This window comes from Quercus suber, unplaced genomic scaffold (assembly GCF_002906115.3).
Source record: "Quercus suber isolate HL8 unplaced genomic scaffold, Cork oak 2.0 scaffold_17, whole genome shotgun sequence".
NCBI classification, from domain to species: domain Eukaryota; kingdom Viridiplantae; phylum Streptophyta; class Magnoliopsida; order Fagales; family Fagaceae; genus Quercus; species Quercus suber.
The window spans coordinates 1363937-1383414 of NW_027069482.1; the positions used below are offsets into that span (position 1 = coordinate 1363937).

Below are 19478 nucleotides of genomic sequence, written 5' to 3' on the forward strand. Positions count from 1 at the left end.
GTCAAGAATATTTAAATAGGATATATATTTAATTAATACAAATTTATAAATAAATTTAGTGAATATGACAATGTAATACTTTTTGTAATTTTAAAAACTTATTACTAATTTATTAAAAATGAATATTTTTCATATACTGCAGGCGCATGAGATACTACCTCTTATAAAAATATATATTTGAATAATTATATTTAAGTACACCACTTTTTTTCAAAATTTTTGCATGTCCTATTGTGATTAGTGCATTGAAATGGGTGTCCCAAACCCAAGTGAAAATGATGTTACTGCAAACATAATTAATTATAAATCGTGTCAATAATTATGAAAATATTATCTTTAATACTGCTTATGTTAAAATGATGATAGGCAAAAATATGAGCTTTCTAAAGATTGTAAGCAAATATTAGAAAAATTTAACTAAAGTTAAAGGATTTCGTTTTATATATTATTAATCAATTATCATGTGTAAGCTAAAAACTAATTTTTTTGGATAATATATGTAAACACAAAATCGTAAGTTTGGAAACAAAGAATGAAATGGATTAAAAAAAATATAAATTTGTATTTATGAAAGAATGATTCTATTAGAACTTCAAGGGTTGGAAAAAAAATATTATAATAAATTCTTTTTTAATGTTCTTGAGGCAAAATTTCTTCGGAATTTCAAATGTTCTAGATAGTTAATAGAGAGATACAATGAGGGTGTGAATTGAATCCATTTAAAAAGTGCATAATTTTAATTATAAAATTATAATATTTTAGGGTTAATTTGAAACTATACCATATTATAGGGAAATTGTGTAGTTTGTAGTTTGCAAATTATGTAATTTATTTAAGTTTTTAATAAAGGATACCCACTTGGTATTCTTGGCTTGGCAGAAATCGGTTGTGGATTTATAAAAGGGTTCCAAAATTCTGAAATTTGGATTTTCTAAACACACAATTTTTGGTCTACTCCGTGTTCTGATCACAAGGTTGGGAAACTAAAATATTTTGTAATTGTGGGCAAAGAGGTATAATTATAAAAATTTATAAATTTATAAATAAATAAATAAAAGAGGCAAAGACAAGGATCCAAGTTCATGCTCCACAGACCACAGCCTCACAGAATAAGGAGAATTGAAGACGATATTCCATCTGAAAATGACTCATAGTCATGGATTGAAGCATATGGAGCTCGTATGTTTTCTACACCAGCTTGTATGTACACGAGCCCATGCATGAGAGAGAGAGAGAGAGAGAGAGAGAGAGAGAGAGATTGAACAGAAAAGGCATTGGATTAGCCTGATATCAAATTTCTCATGAACTTTCTCTCTCTATTACAATTCAATATTTCATTTCACATTTCGGTGTAAATGTTGTCCAAAAGGATGACATAAAATATCATAACCAAAATTTGATGACTCTACCAAAAGAAATAAAATAAAATAAAAGCATGCAGTCCATTTTAAGGAGAAGGCATGCCATTTTTAACTTATGGTTTATCCCTTACATCACTCATCAGGGAGCTCAATACCTGACATAGGCACCTTGCCAATTATTTTATTTTCATTGTCCTTATCACCAACATCCATGGCAGATCCCTTCTTGAAATAATCCAATTTGAAATCGTAGTCATCGTCCATGGCATCTTCTGGGATTGACTTTTCGGCTTTTTTCCTTCTCTTCTTCTCTGCTTTCTTCATCTTTGTATTAAGCATACCTTCAACTGCATATAACTTCTCATTCTGCCTGCTAGTAGCAGTTTTTCCCTTGTTCCTGCCTTCTTCATCTTCTTCACATGCCATGGACACATCATCTTCATCTTTAGCCATGTCTTTGGGGCCTTCAACAACTTGGATTGGTAGTTTTGGTTCATCATTCTAATTATAAAATGCAAAAAAAGAATTGGCCATTGAGGAATTAGTTTCATAAATTTTTAAAACTGCATATAATGAAATTTTAGTTCCACTTTGATTTAAATTCCATTTGAATTAAGTATTTTTCCCATTCACTTACCCAAAAATCTTTTTAACTTGTTCAAATTATTTTAAAAGAACCACAGACAAACAATGAGGAGGTGTGCTCCTCTCAGGGATGGAGATTTCAAGCGCTAATAAAGTCACTTCACATCCTAAGACCATAAATAGATGCTTAAAACCAAGAGAGATCACAAACCTCGAGTATATCCTCGTCAAAATTGAGGGGGCAACTTGGAGGAACTTCCACAGGATTGAGATCATCAACAGACTTGAGGCTTCCGATGAACGAAGATTCAGTGTTATAAACCTCATCAATGTTAAACTCTTTCCCAAGCTCAGAAACAATGTTGGCCTCTGAAGGTTCTCCTTGATTCCTAATTGGGGGCATAGTGTAATATGGAATCTTACCTACAACAAAATGAAATTATTAACATCACTTCTTTTTTATAAGTATAACATTAGATAATTAGGGGCTTTCTAAGAATCGAACTCAGGACCTCTCACACCCAAATTATTATCACCGCTTTGAATCTTTATATATTACAATTTGCTTTTCTTGTTCTCTCTTTGTTTTGTTTGTGTATTCCCAGGGCACATAAACCATAAATGACTAACACATACCCTGATTCCAGTCATGCAGAACAATTCTTGCGGCAGCTTCAACATCCACAACACCACCCTTTTTCAGCTTACCCCTAACAGAAGCCACTTTCTGAAGGAATTCATCAACCGAGTCAAAGCTAGGGACCTTGAACAAAGTTACCAACATACTGGCCGGGCAAAGCTTTAGAATCTCCTTCACTGCACAGATGGAGCAGGGACAGTATGATATCAAAGTCTAGTTATAGAACCTAATATAATAACACACAAAATCCACAAAATTTATTTATTATTTTTAAATAAATGATTTGTCTTCTGGTGCAATACATGTAACAGAATTTGACGTCACTGTAATGTCTTTAATTAACATTCATTGTCTTTGATTCTATATATGCAATTTCCTTTATATGAAGACAAACAAAGCATTGTATTTCTTTAGCCACATGAAAAGGCATTCAAGCAGAATAGCAAATAAACTGCCAAAAACATAAAATGAATTCACTCACCTGGACCAATTGGATCATCCAACTTCTCAATTCTTTTGCAATTTCGAAGAGTTATAGATGCATCATTTGCTCCAGATCTAAGCATCACAACACCAGGGCAGTCTAACAATTTGACATTCTTGTCTAACTGAACCTCTTGCATAGATCTTGTTAAGCCAGGAGTAGAACCAACATTGGCAACATGGGATCTCTTTAAACTATTAATGAGACTACTCTTACCAACATTGGGCAGGCCAATAACACCCACTGTAATTGATTTCTTGATCTGCCATAAATACAGATGACAATAGATTAATATGGCTGGAACTATTTATTCAAACTCAAAAACCCAAATTCAAAAATATCGCATAACTAGAACCATTGAGTAGTAAAAACAAATATGGTAGAAATCCAGCAACATCAAACACATCAGATGCCTCCAAACTATGTCATACACGAGCATTATCATCATTACTATTGCTATTATCAGAATACATTACCATCAGCACGATACCATCATCATAGTCATTATCATTGACTATTTGCTTCAATTGTTTTTGATATTATTATTTAAATTTATACAATTTCCTAGTTTAATACAATTTTGATAAGGCCAACCACTATTCACCAAACCATGGAACATCCAATTAGCAAAACAAGACATCATTCTTCGTTCCATTTTTTCCCAAAAGTATTTTGTGTTCAACACACGAAGTACAACACGCATGTACTAGATAGTGCATAAATCACCAGGTAAAGGAAAGTTAAGTAATTTTTTAGTTGAAGGTTCTCACGTCTATGAACTCACCCGGCAAAATGTTAATTTTCTTAACAATTTAGAAAAAGCACTGACAGTCTAAAAGCAAAATATGTGAAAATAATACAGTTCTTCCCCACTGAAGATTAGTTTGCAAAATAATTGTCAGTTCTTCCTCAAAATAATTCATTTCAAATTAATTTCCTTATCAATTTAGAAATGGCACTGACAAAATAAAAGGGAAATACGTGCAAAATAATTATCAGTTCTTCCCCACTGAAGATAAGTTTGACTCAAATCATCCTAAGGTACCACGTAGGCTTACTTTCTTATGTCAAGCACTTCAATTCTCCTGGATATGAATTGGGCTCTTTGAAGAGTTCACTTCAAGACTAGAATGATCCATTTATCCTCCAAAGGAGAAGTTCAGTTTCAAGCCAAATTTTTAATAAATTTCTAATTCACCATTTATAGTTCATTTCACCAAATTTGGGGATAAGATTGCTTACCAGTAATCAACCACCTCTCTTAAACCTCACATAAGCTGGAGCCAACCCTCACTATTAGTACTTCCTTTTACCTTTTCCTCACGGTACCGTGTCACTATCAATCACCCAGGTATGAAATGAGTGGGGCTGGTGTTATTAATAGAAAGAATCACTCTGCTAAAATCTATAGCAGTCATTCTTATATCAAAGAAAAACAAAATTTCTGCCACAAATGCCTTATAAATAATGTTGGGAGATATGAGACCACTAAGACAATAAACAAAACCTAAAAGCCAAGGCTTTGCCAATAGGAGCGCCAAACAACCAAAATTCCTGGAATCAATTAAAACCTCAAAAGAGCTCCTGCTTAGATTATAACTATGATCAGTAGATACATGAACTTGGTATAGAAGTGGTACAAGGTAAAACAATCTTCACCATGGTTCCTAATTGAGAAACTTTGATATGTGGATTAAAAAGAACACTAATACAGGTCTTGAAAGGCATACTTTGAGAGCCACTTTGAGAACAAAACTTCCCTAAAAGAGAATATTAGGTTTTGGTCAACAAGGCATATATTTTCCTGATATTCACCAGAACATAAGAAATAAGAATCACACATACAATGAGCCAAGTGGCTCATATCAACTGATTAATCATCAACTTTTCAAACCTATTTCACCTCATCCAGAAAATTTACTTTAAAAACCACTGCACAAAGACTCTTTATAACAATAACTAACTTCCAACCAAGTACAGTGAAAATAGCAAGTCAAGCAAACTCCACATGCTAACATATAAATTAATTTATCAAAAAATAAAAATCAAATGAAGACCATACGAGCGCATGTACAATAAAAAACCTAAAGTATATCACCAATGGAACACATGTTTATGCTCATGCACACAATGCACATTATAAACTATATTGGCAAGAGAAACCCCAAGAACAAACAGCATACCCCACTGAAAATCTTATAAAGCTTCAGAGAAGTCATTGTAGATGAAATATGTGGTCATTGCAGAAGACAAGTGATAGACTTACCTCATGGCTTCTTGAGTAATTCTTCAACAATTTAATAAGAGTATCAGCTCCTAGACAATCACTAGTTTGTAGAAGATTGCTTGGTTTTGCTCCCTTTGAGCTTGATTTCCACCCTAAGTTTGATCTTTGCTCTTGGGTACTGCACTTAAATGCAACAGCTGGTAATTCTTCCCTAAGATACTTGAGCCACTTCTCAACAGCTTCACGAGGAACAAGATCTGAGACACAAGTAACAAGGACAAATAAACAAGCTGAAACCATATGGACAAGAAAAATAGATGAAACATTTCTCAATCATTTACATGTGAGATAGATAGTGAGATAGTCATGAATTCAAATGGCAGCCAATATATGATTTATTATTGTTTGATAGTGAAACATAACATCTAGAGCACACTCAGAGTTATATTTTGGTCAAGCCATTCCATTGAACATCTAATCTAAATTCTACTTAATCATAACATGCTTCGTAAATGTTTTCACTTTCTAGCTTCTCCAAAATTTTCTATGGAATAACATAAGAATCATGACACAACTTTAATCACCTTAAAAATGCAGAAGAGAGAGGAAGATAGAGAGAGCAAAAGATTACCAATTTTATTCAGAAGCAACACTAGATGCTTGTTAGGACCAGCTTTCATCACCAAATTCTCCATGTCAACACATCTAGTACCTAGGGGATCACGAGCATCAAGAACTTCCAAAATGACATCTGATGCTTCAATGACTTTAACCAACTCCTTGTAGAAAGCTCTATCTGAGTTATCTGTATGAAAATAATAGATATTAAAAGTAGCAAAAAGATAAGTTAGATCCAATGAAAAATAATTCTTTCACCAAGAATACATCTCTTAATAAAACATTCAGAATTAACATACCCCGGTTTTTCCCAGCTCCAATGGAATTATCTGCCGAAGAAGCTGATTTATCCAATTGGGAGCTATCATCATCCTCTGGTAAACCCAACTTCCTCTTTCGAGCCTGGAAGAGTGCAGAGTAGAGTACCACTATGAATTTAAAGCGATAACTTGTTGCATATACATTATACATTAGAGAATAGTATCTAACGGGACAGTAAAATTTATCACAACCTATAAAAAAAATAAATAAAAAAGAATAGCACACAAACCCCCCCCAGCCCCTCCTTTGGTTTATCCTTAAAACACAGTATCCCTGCCCCTCAGTGAAAATAACCGGGGCACAACAAGTGTCCATATTTAGAGTTGCATTTTCACATAAAACAATAGGATTTTTTTGTGTTAAATTAAAAACTGCAAAGGGGTTAAGTATTACAGTTTAGACATAAAACAATACCACTAGGGATTGTTGCATTCAAAACTTCCTGGGGTTTCCGTGTTTTACGAAGAAGAAGAAAAAATGCGGGGTTTTGTGCATTTTTTGCATAGAAAATCACTGCAAAGGGTTAACTGTTGCAGTTTAGACATAAAACAATACCACAAACATCACACAATCAGTAAGCAATCACACATTTAGAGATGCATTTTCACATTAAACAATACCACACAACAAAAGCAAAAATATGAATGAAGTTTAGGGAATAATATATATATATATATATACCCTTTCTTTGCGTTCGGCTTTCTTGAGTTCTAATTCGTCGATAGCACGGGCACGGCGGGCTTCGAGAGCCTTGAGCTCCTGTTCCTTGAAAGGCCAGTCGTTGGGGATACCGGGGTCTTTCTCGGGCTTGTTCTTGCGGTTGAGGCCGAGCTTCTTCGCCTCCTTCGCCTTCTTCCTGTGGTGCTCCTTCACCTTCCTTATGATCTTGTGCTTCTTCTTTAGAGGGACCCTCTTGCTCTTGCTTTCTGAAAAGATGAATCAATGGTTTCAGAGAGAGAAAAAGATAAATTTTCCCAAGTTAGGGGATCGTTTTTTGTTTGTTAGAGCTTACTTTTGCTCCTCTTCACCATCTTGAGGTTGGAACTTGGAACCCTGCTTGCTGGGGCTGCTTGCTGCTCTCCTCTCCCCTTTACACACGTACAACACAAATGAAAATAGTAGTAGGGTTATATATTTAAAGGATTACCTTATTTTTCTTTTTCTTTTTTTTTTTTCTTTTTTTGATACTTGAGGATTTAAATTCTAAATATTTCAAGCATATTATAAACTTGTTATTTTATTTTTATTTTTATTTTTATTTTTTGCTTCATTGTAATTTTTTATTCAATTGGAATCCAACACATACACATGGTCACAACAATAACAACATAAATAATTTTTTTTTTTTAAGTAGAGTTTGTGATTTTTTTTAATAGTTTTAACCTATAATGTTTGTTTCTCTTAAGTTGTGTTTGAAAACAGATTATAAAGCAAACTTATTTTACTATTTAGCTTATTTTTGCTACTATTTACGAATCTCACTGCACTTTTTGGTATTATTCATAGGTCTTACTGTACTATTTCAGATAGCTTTTACCTTTATAAATTGTTCCCAAATAGATCCTTATTTAACTATTAGAGATTTTACCAATTAAGCTAACTGAAACTTACATGAAGTTTGAGATTTAATTTGTGTTAGAACCTTAATTCTTTCTTGGAAAAATAAATTTTTAGCATTCAAACAATTTTAAGAATTCTTTTTATTTTATATTAAAATTTTCAACTTTTTAGTCTTTACTCATAAATTTTCAACAAAGATAGGGGTTATATTGATAAACAAAATAATAAATGAATATACTAGTGAACATACTTTAAAGTTTCCTCTTAAAAAAAACTTTAAAGTTCACTAATAAAAACTTACCGCATGTTCATTGTTTAATTAAAAATCCTAATTCGGGCTTGCTACATTTTTCAATAAGAAAAATACATAAGGGTGTAAGGAAAATAATATAAACAATAGCATCCAGTTAAATGAATCTAATGTAACAATATAGTTTCATCAATGAAAAATTTTAGAATGTGGCAGTAATTGGAGAGTAATAGAAATATTTGGTTTTTCTAATATGAAAGTCGCTCGCTTCGCCTTTTAAAAATTAGCAATCATATGTTTATTATTGGAAGATTATGGGAAGCATTAAAGCATCTAATGTTGCTAATAAATAATGGTTAGGTGTTCCATGCACTGAAGACATTGTTTTTGCCTACCAATAATTATATTCTTAAAATCCAAGTATGAATTACTATCTCTTAAAAACTGTTGAACATTTGCAAGCTACATTAATATCCACACCGCCTACAAATAAAACAGATCACAGTCAATACTCTATAGACCTCTAGTAGTTAAGGAGAAAGTTAAGAATCAAAATGTTCGGCCAAAATGGGAAATTAATCACAATTTTCAAATAATATAATTAGTAGGCAATATTTTCAAACTATATTTTTTTACTAGCATCTCAAGTTTAAGGGACTCGATTTAGGGCCTATAAATCGAGTCTTTGAGGGTCGGTTTTCATGTTTTGATCAGGTTTGAGTTTGCACTTTTTCCATGTGGCGTCCACCTAGAAATCGAGTCTCTAAGACTCGATTTATAAGTCCAGACCAACACAAAGATAAAAAAGAACAACAGCACCAACAAAACAAAGAAATTAGAGCTAGAAAAAAAAAAAAAAAAAAAAAGAAGACGAAGCGCGAGACCCAGGTCGCAGCGCAACCCAGGCCGAGTGCGACCCATGCCGCACTAGACCCAGGCCTCTCTCACTACAACCCATGTTTCTATTTCTGGGTTTTTCTTTTTTTCTTTTTTTTTCTCTGATGAACAAAAATTTTCAGAGTAATTGAGGTCGCTAAAGAACTCGAAGAAGTCGATGGAATCATTGTTGTTGTCGTTGTGGTTGTTTTTGTTGTTGTTATCGAAAATAATATTTTCTTTGTTGTTATGCTGAGAATGTGTAAAGGCCAAAATCTTTTCTTTTATTGTAAGTGTAATATAGATGTAAATCGAGTCTTAGAGACTCGATTTACAGGTGGATGCCATATGGAAAAAGTGCCAACTTAGACCCAATTAGAACATGAAAACTGACCCTCAAAGACTCGATTTATAGACCCTAAATCGAGTTCCTTAAACTCAAGATGCAAGTAAAAATATAGTTTAAAAATATTGCCTACTAATTATATTGTTTGAAAATTATGGTTAATTTCCCATTTTGGCCAAAATGTTCACTAATAAAACAAAATTGAACTACTACTTTGACTATGAAACTAAACTAAACTTTAGGCAAGAGTTTTGTAGTACTTTAGGCAAAGAGATTTGTAGTTTAACTAGTTGTCACTTTTTGGTATTTCCAACTAGGTTCAAATCTCATTACGAGGCATGTCATTGGTCTTATGATGTGGATGGAAAAGATTTATTCACACCTGATTCAAGTTGATTTGGCTCTTTCTTAATGAATTAATAACATTTTTCTAAAAGAAAATAAAAATTGAATTATCCAAAAATAAAAACAAAGGCTAATTGTTAGTGTATGCTGTACACTCTTTATATATATATATATATATAATAGGTGAAGTTAAGAAAAATCTCAATGCAAATCATGAATGGAAACAACAGAAGTTTTTTTTTTTTTTTTTTTTTTTGAGATATGACTAAAATTCATTCAACAGCAAAGAAACAGTACAAAACCAGTCAACACAGCAGATTCAGAAGCAAGGAAAAACGAAAGGACTAGCACCAATCTAGACCACAACTAGACTTAATTACAAAGAGACCATAGAGCTTACAAAAGTTACTACCAAAAATATCAATTGTTAAATTCATAAGAACCTCTTATCATTTATACAAAATTTGCAAAAGAAATTCGACATGAGATCATTTACTTGTTAAATACGTATCACTAATTGTGCACTTATTAGACTTTGTAATTGTGCACTTACTGTAACCGAAATTTGTTAAAATAAGCAAAATAAAAGACATTTTAACAATTCTTTTATAGAATCAAAATTACATGGATATTTGTTTAAATTCATAGACCGGTCATGAATTTTGAAATAATACAAGCCAACTAATACTTCTGTACCATACAAATTAAAATTTGACATAATAACAACTCAATTTAGAATAAAAATTGAAATAAAACTTGTCACAATTTAATTTAGAATAAAACCTGTCATGATTTAGAATACAAAAAGAAAATTATAAGATTACAAAGACACCTGAGATAAAACCTGTCACAATTAAATTTTTTTTTTAAGAAAAGTTTCTAATTGAAAATACATTTACCTTAAATAAAACCTGTCACAATTCAATTCATAAAAGATCATGTGATTAACCATACATCTTGAAATAAAATTTGTCACAATTCTTTTGGGAAATTTCTAATTGAGAATACATTCATCTAGAATAAAACCTGTCTTAGTTCAATATACAAAAAAGAGGACCCTACATTGGGAATACAAAAAAGAAGATGGTTCTATGTCTATCCACCACAATTTAAACATTATATAACCGAAAAATATTTGCTTCCCAATCCGTTCTCTTGGACACAAAACTTGTTTGTACATCAACTTCTTGGAATTGTTGTAATGGATCCTACATAAAAGAATGTACAACAAAATACAAAAAATAAAATTAGAATGAACACAGTTAAAAAAAATTCAATATATTCTAATTAAACGCTAAGTGGTCATACTGTAAATGGTGAATGGTTGGGATGTATATGCATAGTAGATGATGATGTAGAATGATATGTCACAGTTGGCAAAGAGTCCTAGAGATGATTGACAAATAAAAAAATGAATAGAAACTATAGTCATTAGCAGATATTTGAACAAATATTTGAGCAAACATACACATGGTATTCATTAGCAGATAATAGAAACTATGTTCAAAATTTTCCCTGCAAAATTTTCATTGGCAGATAATACTCTCTTAGGAATCAAATCAGCTATTACACTTCATTTTTATCAATGTTCTGTCTCAGCAGAACATTTTTTTTAGTGGACAGTCTGAAATATGAGTGCATTAACAGGCTATGAATTTTGGTGCTAGCATTCATATAAAAGTTCCCATTAAAAAAACACTATAATTTCCATTCACTGGGAAGTGAAGAAAAGATAGAGAGAGCATGCCTTTGCCATGACAAATACAAAAGCATTTAAAAGAAGATTAGTTGTTACAATTGTGATGGCATTTGAGTAGCCCCAACCAAGCATATAAGCTTTATTCATATTATCTTCTAAATTCACAATCCAACTGACTCTTCCTTATCAACATATGTCCTCTAAAGTTATCAATTTGGGGTTTCAATTCTGACCCCTCACCACACACACACACAGACCTTAATCCAGTTTAAGGAATTCATAGAGAGAATAAAATGTTTTAACATATTAGAAAGTTTTTTTTTTTTTTTTTTTACTTAACCAAAAACAATTAAAAAAAGAAAAAGAAAATACAAATGTAACAGAAGGCTAAAACCTAATTTCTTGCACTATCTCTTTCCTCTTTAAATGGGACATGCCAAGAAACTGATTAGATGACAAAGATTGTAACATGCATCACTTCCATTCAGACAAGATTTTCCCCAACTAGTTCTCAGAATTTCCTTGAATGTATCCCAATTCTTCATAAATCCAACAAGCAATAATTAATAGACACAACATATATAATCAATACAATTTCTAAACCAATAAGATGACCACTAGTTGAACTGTTGCAACATTTGGACCAAAGTCTTGGGTATTAAAAACTGAAGAAATAGAAAAGCTAACTCTGGAGAGGATTACCTGTACATCTCCAGCGGCAAATAAACCTTCAACTGAAGTTTTTGCAGTCCCCTCTACGTGCAGCAATCAAAAAGCAATCAGAAAACAGAAAAACCCATAAACCCATAAAACAGAAAAACCCATCAATAATTCGAAATCCAAATTGGGGAAAAGGGAAAATCATGAAAAAAAAAAAAAAAAAACCTTTGGATCATGGCTCGCGGCGGCTTCGGTATGTTTCCAAGCTCCACGCATAGCTTCGGCGAACTCTGTGGCGGTGAGCTCCGGTGTGTGGTGTGGTGGAGGATTGGGCAAGCAAAGATGGAGGAGGGAGGGTTGTGGCAGTGAGCTTTTGTGTGAGTTCTTTCTTTGTTCTCTGTTTTCAGTGTGTTTGGAGAGGGATTTAAGTAGGAACTTAATATTTTCACGTGGCAGGAATCTATTGGCTGGCGTAAAACACTGGTTTTATGCCACAGCCTGATAGAACGTTTTCTCTTTCATGTCCTATGGTTACTATGTTAGACTAACACGTAAATTAGATATTTGGATGTTCTTTAGATGATCATTGAGAAGGTCATAAATTAGATATTTACATAAGAAAGGGCTCTATCTTACATTTATCTCAAATTACTTACTTAAAATTTAATAATTTAAAATTTAAACCCCTCGTTGAAATTATTTTTTTTTTACCAAACCAAAATTTGTTACAAAAGTTTCACAAAAATGTTGTCTACGAAGTTTAGTCGACCCGACCCGTTCCATCAACCCACTTACGAGCTCGACTAACCGACCCATTTGGTTCTTCTTCTACTATTGCGGTTCTTCTTCTCACTTCTCTCTCTCATCAGAACCTCTCAAATCCAATGGACGAAACCGATAGAACTACCGGCGAGTTCACCGATGAAGAAGAAGACGCAAGAAGAAGCAGCGTGTTTGCAGAGCTAAAACCCTACTGCGTGGAGCTTCTGGAGTTGCTTCAAAACCCTACCAAGCATTCCTCAGCAATCCCCGCTCTGCTTCAACTCTTTCGCTCTTCTCGCCCCTCTGCTCTCCAGCCCTTCTTCGAGTATGCACCATTTCTCACTTTCACATTCACATATATGTTGCTTTTTGTATATACTAATAATCCATTCTGGTTCTCTGTCACCTGGAATTTTGATGAATAAATATAAATTCTTGGTCTTTACTTTCATTCTTGGGTGTTGTTCTCCAAAAAAGGAAGAAGTTTTGATTGGGTCAAGAACAATTTTTTTTTTTTTTTTTAAGTGTTGAGTGTGAACTGCTTGATGATAATTTACTTTGGCATCATTTGGGTGGAAGAGAATTGAATTTTTTTTCTAAATAACAATAAATATTAAAATATTTAGTTAGTTGTCACGTTGCAAAAGAAAATTGAAAACTAGCATCTCGAGTGTCTAAAACTCGAGTTCCAAGATAAAAATCAAGTTTTTAAGGCACGAGTTGTAAAAAAAATCCAAGTAAAAATTGAGTTTTAAAAACTCGAGTTCGGAAAACGCCGCTATAGGGCTTAAAAACGTCACTATAAAGCTTAAAAATAGAGTTATTAAAAAATTTAGCAGGAAAACGCCGCTATAAGGCTTTAAAACATCAGTATAGGGCATAAAAACGCCACTATAGGGCTTCCTGAACCTGGTATTGAACACTTACGAAAAAATTTTGCAGAAAAACGCTGCTATAGGGATTTAAAATGTCACTATAGGACTTAAAAACGCCACTATAAGGGCGATAAAACTAAAAAATTTTTTGCATGAAACTCGAGTTTCTAAAACTCGAGATTTATCTAAATGGATCTCGATTTTTTAAAACTCGAGATGTCTACTTTTCCTTATAGTTTCAAGTGTTGCCTAACTAACTATATACAAATCATTTCCAAAGCTATTCTGCACATTCCCCCAAGAGAATTTACTATAGTTTGTTGTGAAGAGTTGCTGATCACTGAATTGGCATGGTGATATTTATTTTGGTTTCTATGCTAGTTGTGCGTAAGGTACTGATTGTTGGGGGTTTGGATGTGTAACAGTATCAATTCTCTGTTGTATGGCTGAATTTGTTGCAATTATGGCAAAAGCCTGCGTGAAATTGTGGTAATGTTCCAAAGTGTGGCCTATGGTGGAATAGGGCATGAACTGTGATTTGTATTTTAGTTCTAAAGGATTTGGTCTGGGTATTTAACAGTTACAATAAGAATTGGCTCTCAAGAAAGCCCCCAACTGTGAGTTCTAGTGGGTGGTTGGACGTTTGGGATGTGCTTTAGACCCCAACATCTTAGGTTCAATCCCGAGTAAGAGTTCCCTGGATTATCTGATACACAGTTCTGGCGGGTGGAATCGTGTACTTGTGGTTTACTCCCCAGGGGTGGGTCCCAAAGGCCCTGCTTTGGTGAGGTTCCATGTAAAATAAAAAAGAGGCCAAAGCTATGAACGATTTTTTCATCTTCTAACTGTGAAGTCACTGACACCTCCAAACAGTCTGTCCTTGCAAATGGAAGCAGCAGTAGTAGTACCTGTTAAGAAGATCCTTGTGTGTTGAATACTGTGTTGGACATTGCACTACTGTAACATTCTTCACTTGTGTTGGATATGTCCTGAGCCACTCCAATTTGCTTTTGATTGTTACACACAACCAATGGGCCAAACCTTATGACCTCATGCTTCACGTTTCCAAATTTTTTGAAATGAACTGTTTTGATAGTACATGTGCGAATGAAATGAGGTCACACGGGACATGTTGGAGTAGAACTTTTCTTCTCTCTTTAATGTACAAAGAGAGCAAAATAGAAGAGAGATTTTTTCTTTTTGATAGGTAATCAAAGATTTATTTCATAAAAAGAATATCGTGTTCATGATGGTGAACACTCAGAACTTAAAACGAATACAAGTACCTCAGGAAGAGATACGAATAGAAAGAAGAAATTTAGAAATGGAAATACATTGTGTAAAACCCCAAATTTTACCCCACTTAAATAAGGTCCCAACTAGTATAGGCTTCAAAAGATCTATTGATCTCACAATATCTTCAAAAGTACGATTATTACGCTCCCGCCAAATTAACTACATCAAACAAGCTGGAACCATATTCCAAATATTAGAGGAATGCTTCCCCGGCCAATTCCACCAGCTTAAAAGAAGGGAGGCTACGGGTGCCTTGTTTATATTGATTTGTTCTCTTCTTGTCTTCTCTTGATATATTGAAACCACCACAGTGGTTTGTTTGAACCGTTTACATATGTTTCTTGTGTTTTGTTTCTATCTTAAACCATGTTAGTGTATTTAATCACCCCTCCACCCCAACCTTCAAATAATAGGGTCCTAGTTATCTGTTCATGTAGCGGTAGTGTCAGACCTTGCTTTATACTGGGTATAAAAATAGATAACTGAGGGAAAAAGCTGTGTTGGTTATGGTCATGGATGTTTTGTTGTATTTAGCATGAACAAAAACATATTAAACCTCTAATAGTCAGGCATGCATTGAATCATAAAATGTTAACTAGGACCACAATTTTATGAATCTTAATTCTTACATCATGAAATAGGGGGAAGGTCTGATATCTAAACTTCATTCGTGAAAAGTGATTTTCCCCCTTAAAAAAACTGCACTTTTTTGAGGTCCATATTTTCTTCTTAATAGGAAGATTGAAAATAACATTAGTAGTAGTAAAAAAGGACATGTTAATTATGAAAGTAACAGAATATGACTTTGGATATAATATAATGGTGGAAAAGAATACATGTGACCAACTTTGACAAATCTATTTAGGATCCATTGCCAACCCCAAAAAAATTTGGGACTAAGGCTTGGTTGTTGTATATTTTCTTCTTAATGATTTCTCTGCCATAATGCTTAACGCTATATGTGTGATGATAATTACATTATTTATAAATGTCAAAACTTTTTTTTTTTAATATCAAAATTGTGGTTTCTGAGGTTTATGGTGGTAAAATTGGTATTTGGTTCAACTAATACTTCAGTAGTGGAATTAAAAAAGAAAAAAAAAATTGGATATGGTCTTTGAATTTCCTTAATTTGGGTCTATTATATATATATATATATATATATTTTAATATTCTTGATATTTCTTCATCTTTCTTTCAGCTATAGTTTGTTCCCATTGCTGCTTCTATTGGATGCGGCAGTTGATTGCAGATCACAACAGAAGGATGATACTAAAGAAAATTTTATGCCTGATGTCCAAAAAATGCCTCATAAAGTGAGCGATAATGTGGCAGAAGGTGTACTTCAATGTTAGGAAGAACTTCTGAAGAAGTGTCATCTCAGATCTGTGGATCAGGTGGTCTGATTTCCATGCCATTCCATGTAATATAGAAGAGTGATATCTTTGGTATATACCGTCGTGTCAAGGCAACTAGTTTTAAATATGGTAATAGATGTTATTCATTACCATTGGAAAGAAATTTACTTCCTTTGAAATAAGGAGAGTGTAGATACAAAAATCGAAGACAAAATTGGGGTTTCCACTCTCTATGATATATTGACTTCTTCAGTATATAATAGCTTCTCTATGGATTCTTAAACTAATGTCTCACTATTATGCCTTTCTTATTAGACAGTTATGAACTCTTAAATATTAAGTATTTGCTTCTTACCAAGAACTTTATAGCTCAACTGGTTGGCACCTCTTAGTGGTTCTAATAGACAGGGTTCAAATCCCACTAGCCTTAACTATCGAATTTTAGAAAAGAGAACAGAAAAGTATTTTCTTCTCTTTTTGTAAATATTTTTGAGTGCTCTGTGAACACATGATGTGAAGGTTTGAAGGAAGGGGGGGGGGGGGGGGGTGTGGGGTGTGTTATGGGGCATTCAAAGGAGTCCACCTCCCCTACCTTTGTATGTTTTGTAGTATGGAAAGAAAAAATAATGGAGAGTGTAAAGATATTTGTTACCATTATACCATGATGTCAATGGTTTAGTGAGGACAAAACAAATTTCATAGACTTGTCTTAAAAATTCTTCTATCTTTGCCCTAATTTGCCAACATTGAAGGTCTGGTTTTGATCGGTTGGAAGGATTTTCCATCCTCCTCCCTTCTCTCCATTTTCATCTTTTCAACTGGATAAACCCTTTTTCTTCCTCTCACCTTCCCCTCCCTGTCCATTCTTTATCCTCCCAATCAAACATGTTTTTAATGGCTAATCATTTAATTGTCTATTTGGTGGTAAATAATAGTGACGATAACCTCAAAAGCCATAAAATGTTGCTTGCAACTATATTGTTCATTACTTTTTGAGCTATGGATTTAGGAGAAATTGAGAAAAGGATGTGATGCCATTTTATTAGCAAATGTTGTTATGTAGTTTTGCATAAATGTTAATTATGTTTTGCTTTTTCATGAAGTTCGATGATGTGCTTTTGCAGATGGTTGTGGTGCTAAAAAAATTGACTTATGGTGCTTTGCTTTCTCCTTTTGAGGCTTCAGAAGAGTTCCGCGGAGGAGTAATTAAGTGTTTTAGGGCTCTGCTTTCTTGTGTACTCCCATGCCCTGATATGTGTTGCGCATGTAAACAAATTCATGGTTTGCCTACACTATTAGAAAGCAGGTCTGTGGAAACTTCACTCTGTAGATCTTTGAAGTATCATTCAGAATCACAAGAATGCTTGCTTCTATTTCTACAGTCTCAAACTGCTTCCGCTGCTGTTGGACATTGGCCGTCGCTTCTCAAAGTACATCAAATTTTTTGTTCCTAATGGTTGATTTATTTTGGAGTACTTTGTCTTGTCTAAGGTTTTCTAATCCCAATATCATTTTATACAAAGGCTGCAGATACAGAGGCTACACAAGGACATCGGGGTAGCGCAAAGATCCGCATTGAAGCCTTTACAGCCTTACGTGTGCTTGTTGCTAAGGTTGTTCTTGTCACTTTTATTTTCTAATACTTATAGGTTTTAAATTATTGTTTATTCGTGTGCTTAGTTCTTCCTTAATCAAATTGCACATAGCCTTGATTAGTTGTTCATGTTAAGAGAGAGAGAGTATTCTTTCAAGATATAATTCTTTGGTCGATGCACTTGAACCTTCAATGCATGCATGTGGTTTGAATTATAGATGGAGGCACAAAGTTCTCAAATTCTTTTAAAGACAACTTTAATGAGGTTTAATTTTTTTTATATGTTTTCCTTTGCTAAATTAATTCAATTAATTGAAATTATGGGCTCTGGAATAACCAAATTGCATGCTGCTTTGGGTTGTCATCTTGTTTACTTTGTTCATGTAAAGCATGGTCTCTGTTTCTTCAAGGTTGACTTTCACTTTTTTGGCTTTAGCATCTTCTCATTAAAGTTGCTATGTCAATCAGTCTTTCATATGCATGACTACTTTTAGCAGGATTACTGATGAGGCATTCTCAATGATCTTCTGAGGAACCAATTTATTAAAGAAGAAAATTTTTGGTACTTCAAGACTAAATTTGGTCAAGTCAATCAAAGCACACATCTTTGGATGCTATTTATAATGTTCCTCCGCAAGTGCAATACTCGGCAAGCCTGCTTCACTTGGGAAAGATGTACTTTTGTTATGTAAGCAATGGCATGCCTCCGCATCCGGATCCGAATTTTGGCAATGGTTTCATTACAGGAAATGACAAAAAACGTTTCATTAGCATTGTAATTTTTCAAGCAGACAGGGAGACATACAAAAAAAAATGGCACTAGATTTTCCAAGGCAAATTTCCTTCATTCTGAGCACCATGAAGTTAATACCCCCTTCCCAATTGGAGGTTTCATCAAAGGCTGCTATGTTCTTGGCTCAGGATACCCAGAGTCGAGTAAACAGATCAGCATCTAAGGTGGGGTAGGGTGGGGTTGCCGGCAATCTTGGGCAGAAGATGTCCAAGCGCGTTTCGATTGCCAAGGCTGTGGTGTCTAGGGAATACCAGTGCAGCGGCAGAGGAGCATATTTATGTAACCAAAAGATGCAACTGTAGCAGATGGTGATGCTGATAATGTCTCAAGTATTAGTTGTGTTTGAATTTCGTAATTTAGTTTTACTTGAATTGTATTTTAGTTGTTGGATTTTATTGTTATTTGAATTTGTGTTGTGGTTAGATTAGGATAGGGCCTATACGATGATAGGACTCTTGTAGATAGGATTAGATGATTAAGTTATCTTATGTCATTTGAATTTCAATCTAATATGTATTTAAACATTAATATAAGAAATGGTAGGCAACATTAATTAAACTAAAAAAAAAAGAATGAGTTTGTTTAAGAGTAGTTCCCTTTAAAAAAAATTTAGATAGTTTTATTAAGCAAAATGGAAAAAGAAAAAAAAGGAGGATCTTAAACTTTCCATTTCAATTAAAAAGTAAAAATAAAACATTTGTAATACACCCAAGCTGAGAGTTACATTACCAATATCATGATACTCTCAAGTCATGTCTACAATACAGAAACTTTCGTTTTTGTATTCCTACTTAGATTTCTTGAATTTCTTTCTCTGCTGGAAGCTCT

General features: G+C 33.6%; 1 protein-coding gene and 2 long non-coding RNA genes across 3 annotated transcripts; 1 reads left to right on the plus strand and 2 right to left on the minus strand.

Moving 5' to 3' along the window:
• Nucleotides 1-1258: 1258 nt before the first annotated feature.
• On the minus strand, nucleotides 1259-7366 carry LOC112034877 (guanine nucleotide-binding protein-like NSN1). Its single transcript, XM_065759971.1, has 9 exons — nucleotides 7249-7366; nucleotides 6918-7162; nucleotides 6215-6317; nucleotides 5929-6102; nucleotides 5337-5554; nucleotides 3068-3332; nucleotides 2583-2762; nucleotides 2158-2369; nucleotides 1259-1862 (listed from the first exon to the last, which is right to left on the minus strand). The coding sequence occupies exons 1-9, from the start codon at nucleotides 7265-7267 to the stop codon at nucleotides 1494-1496; spliced, it is 1785 nt and encodes a 594-aa protein (XP_065616043.1). The 5' UTR covers nucleotides 7268-7366; the 3' UTR covers nucleotides 1259-1493.
• A 3172-nt stretch (nucleotides 7367-10538) lies between these two features.
• LOC112034500 (uncharacterized) lies at nucleotides 10539-12552 on the minus strand. Its single transcript, XR_010623602.1, has 3 exons — nucleotides 12198-12552; nucleotides 12015-12067; nucleotides 10539-10821 (listed from the first exon to the last, which is right to left on the minus strand). It is a non-coding gene; the product is annotated as an uncharacterized LOC112034500 (long non-coding RNA).
• Nucleotides 12553-12754: 202 nt separating this feature from the next.
• Nucleotides 12755-19155, plus strand: LOC112034529 (uncharacterized). The gene is made up of 5 exons (XR_002885378.2): nucleotides 12755-13059; nucleotides 16107-16302; nucleotides 17388-17693; nucleotides 17787-17876; nucleotides 18355-19155. It is a non-coding gene; the product is annotated as an uncharacterized LOC112034529 (long non-coding RNA).
• Nucleotides 19156-19478: the final 323 nt, after the last annotated feature.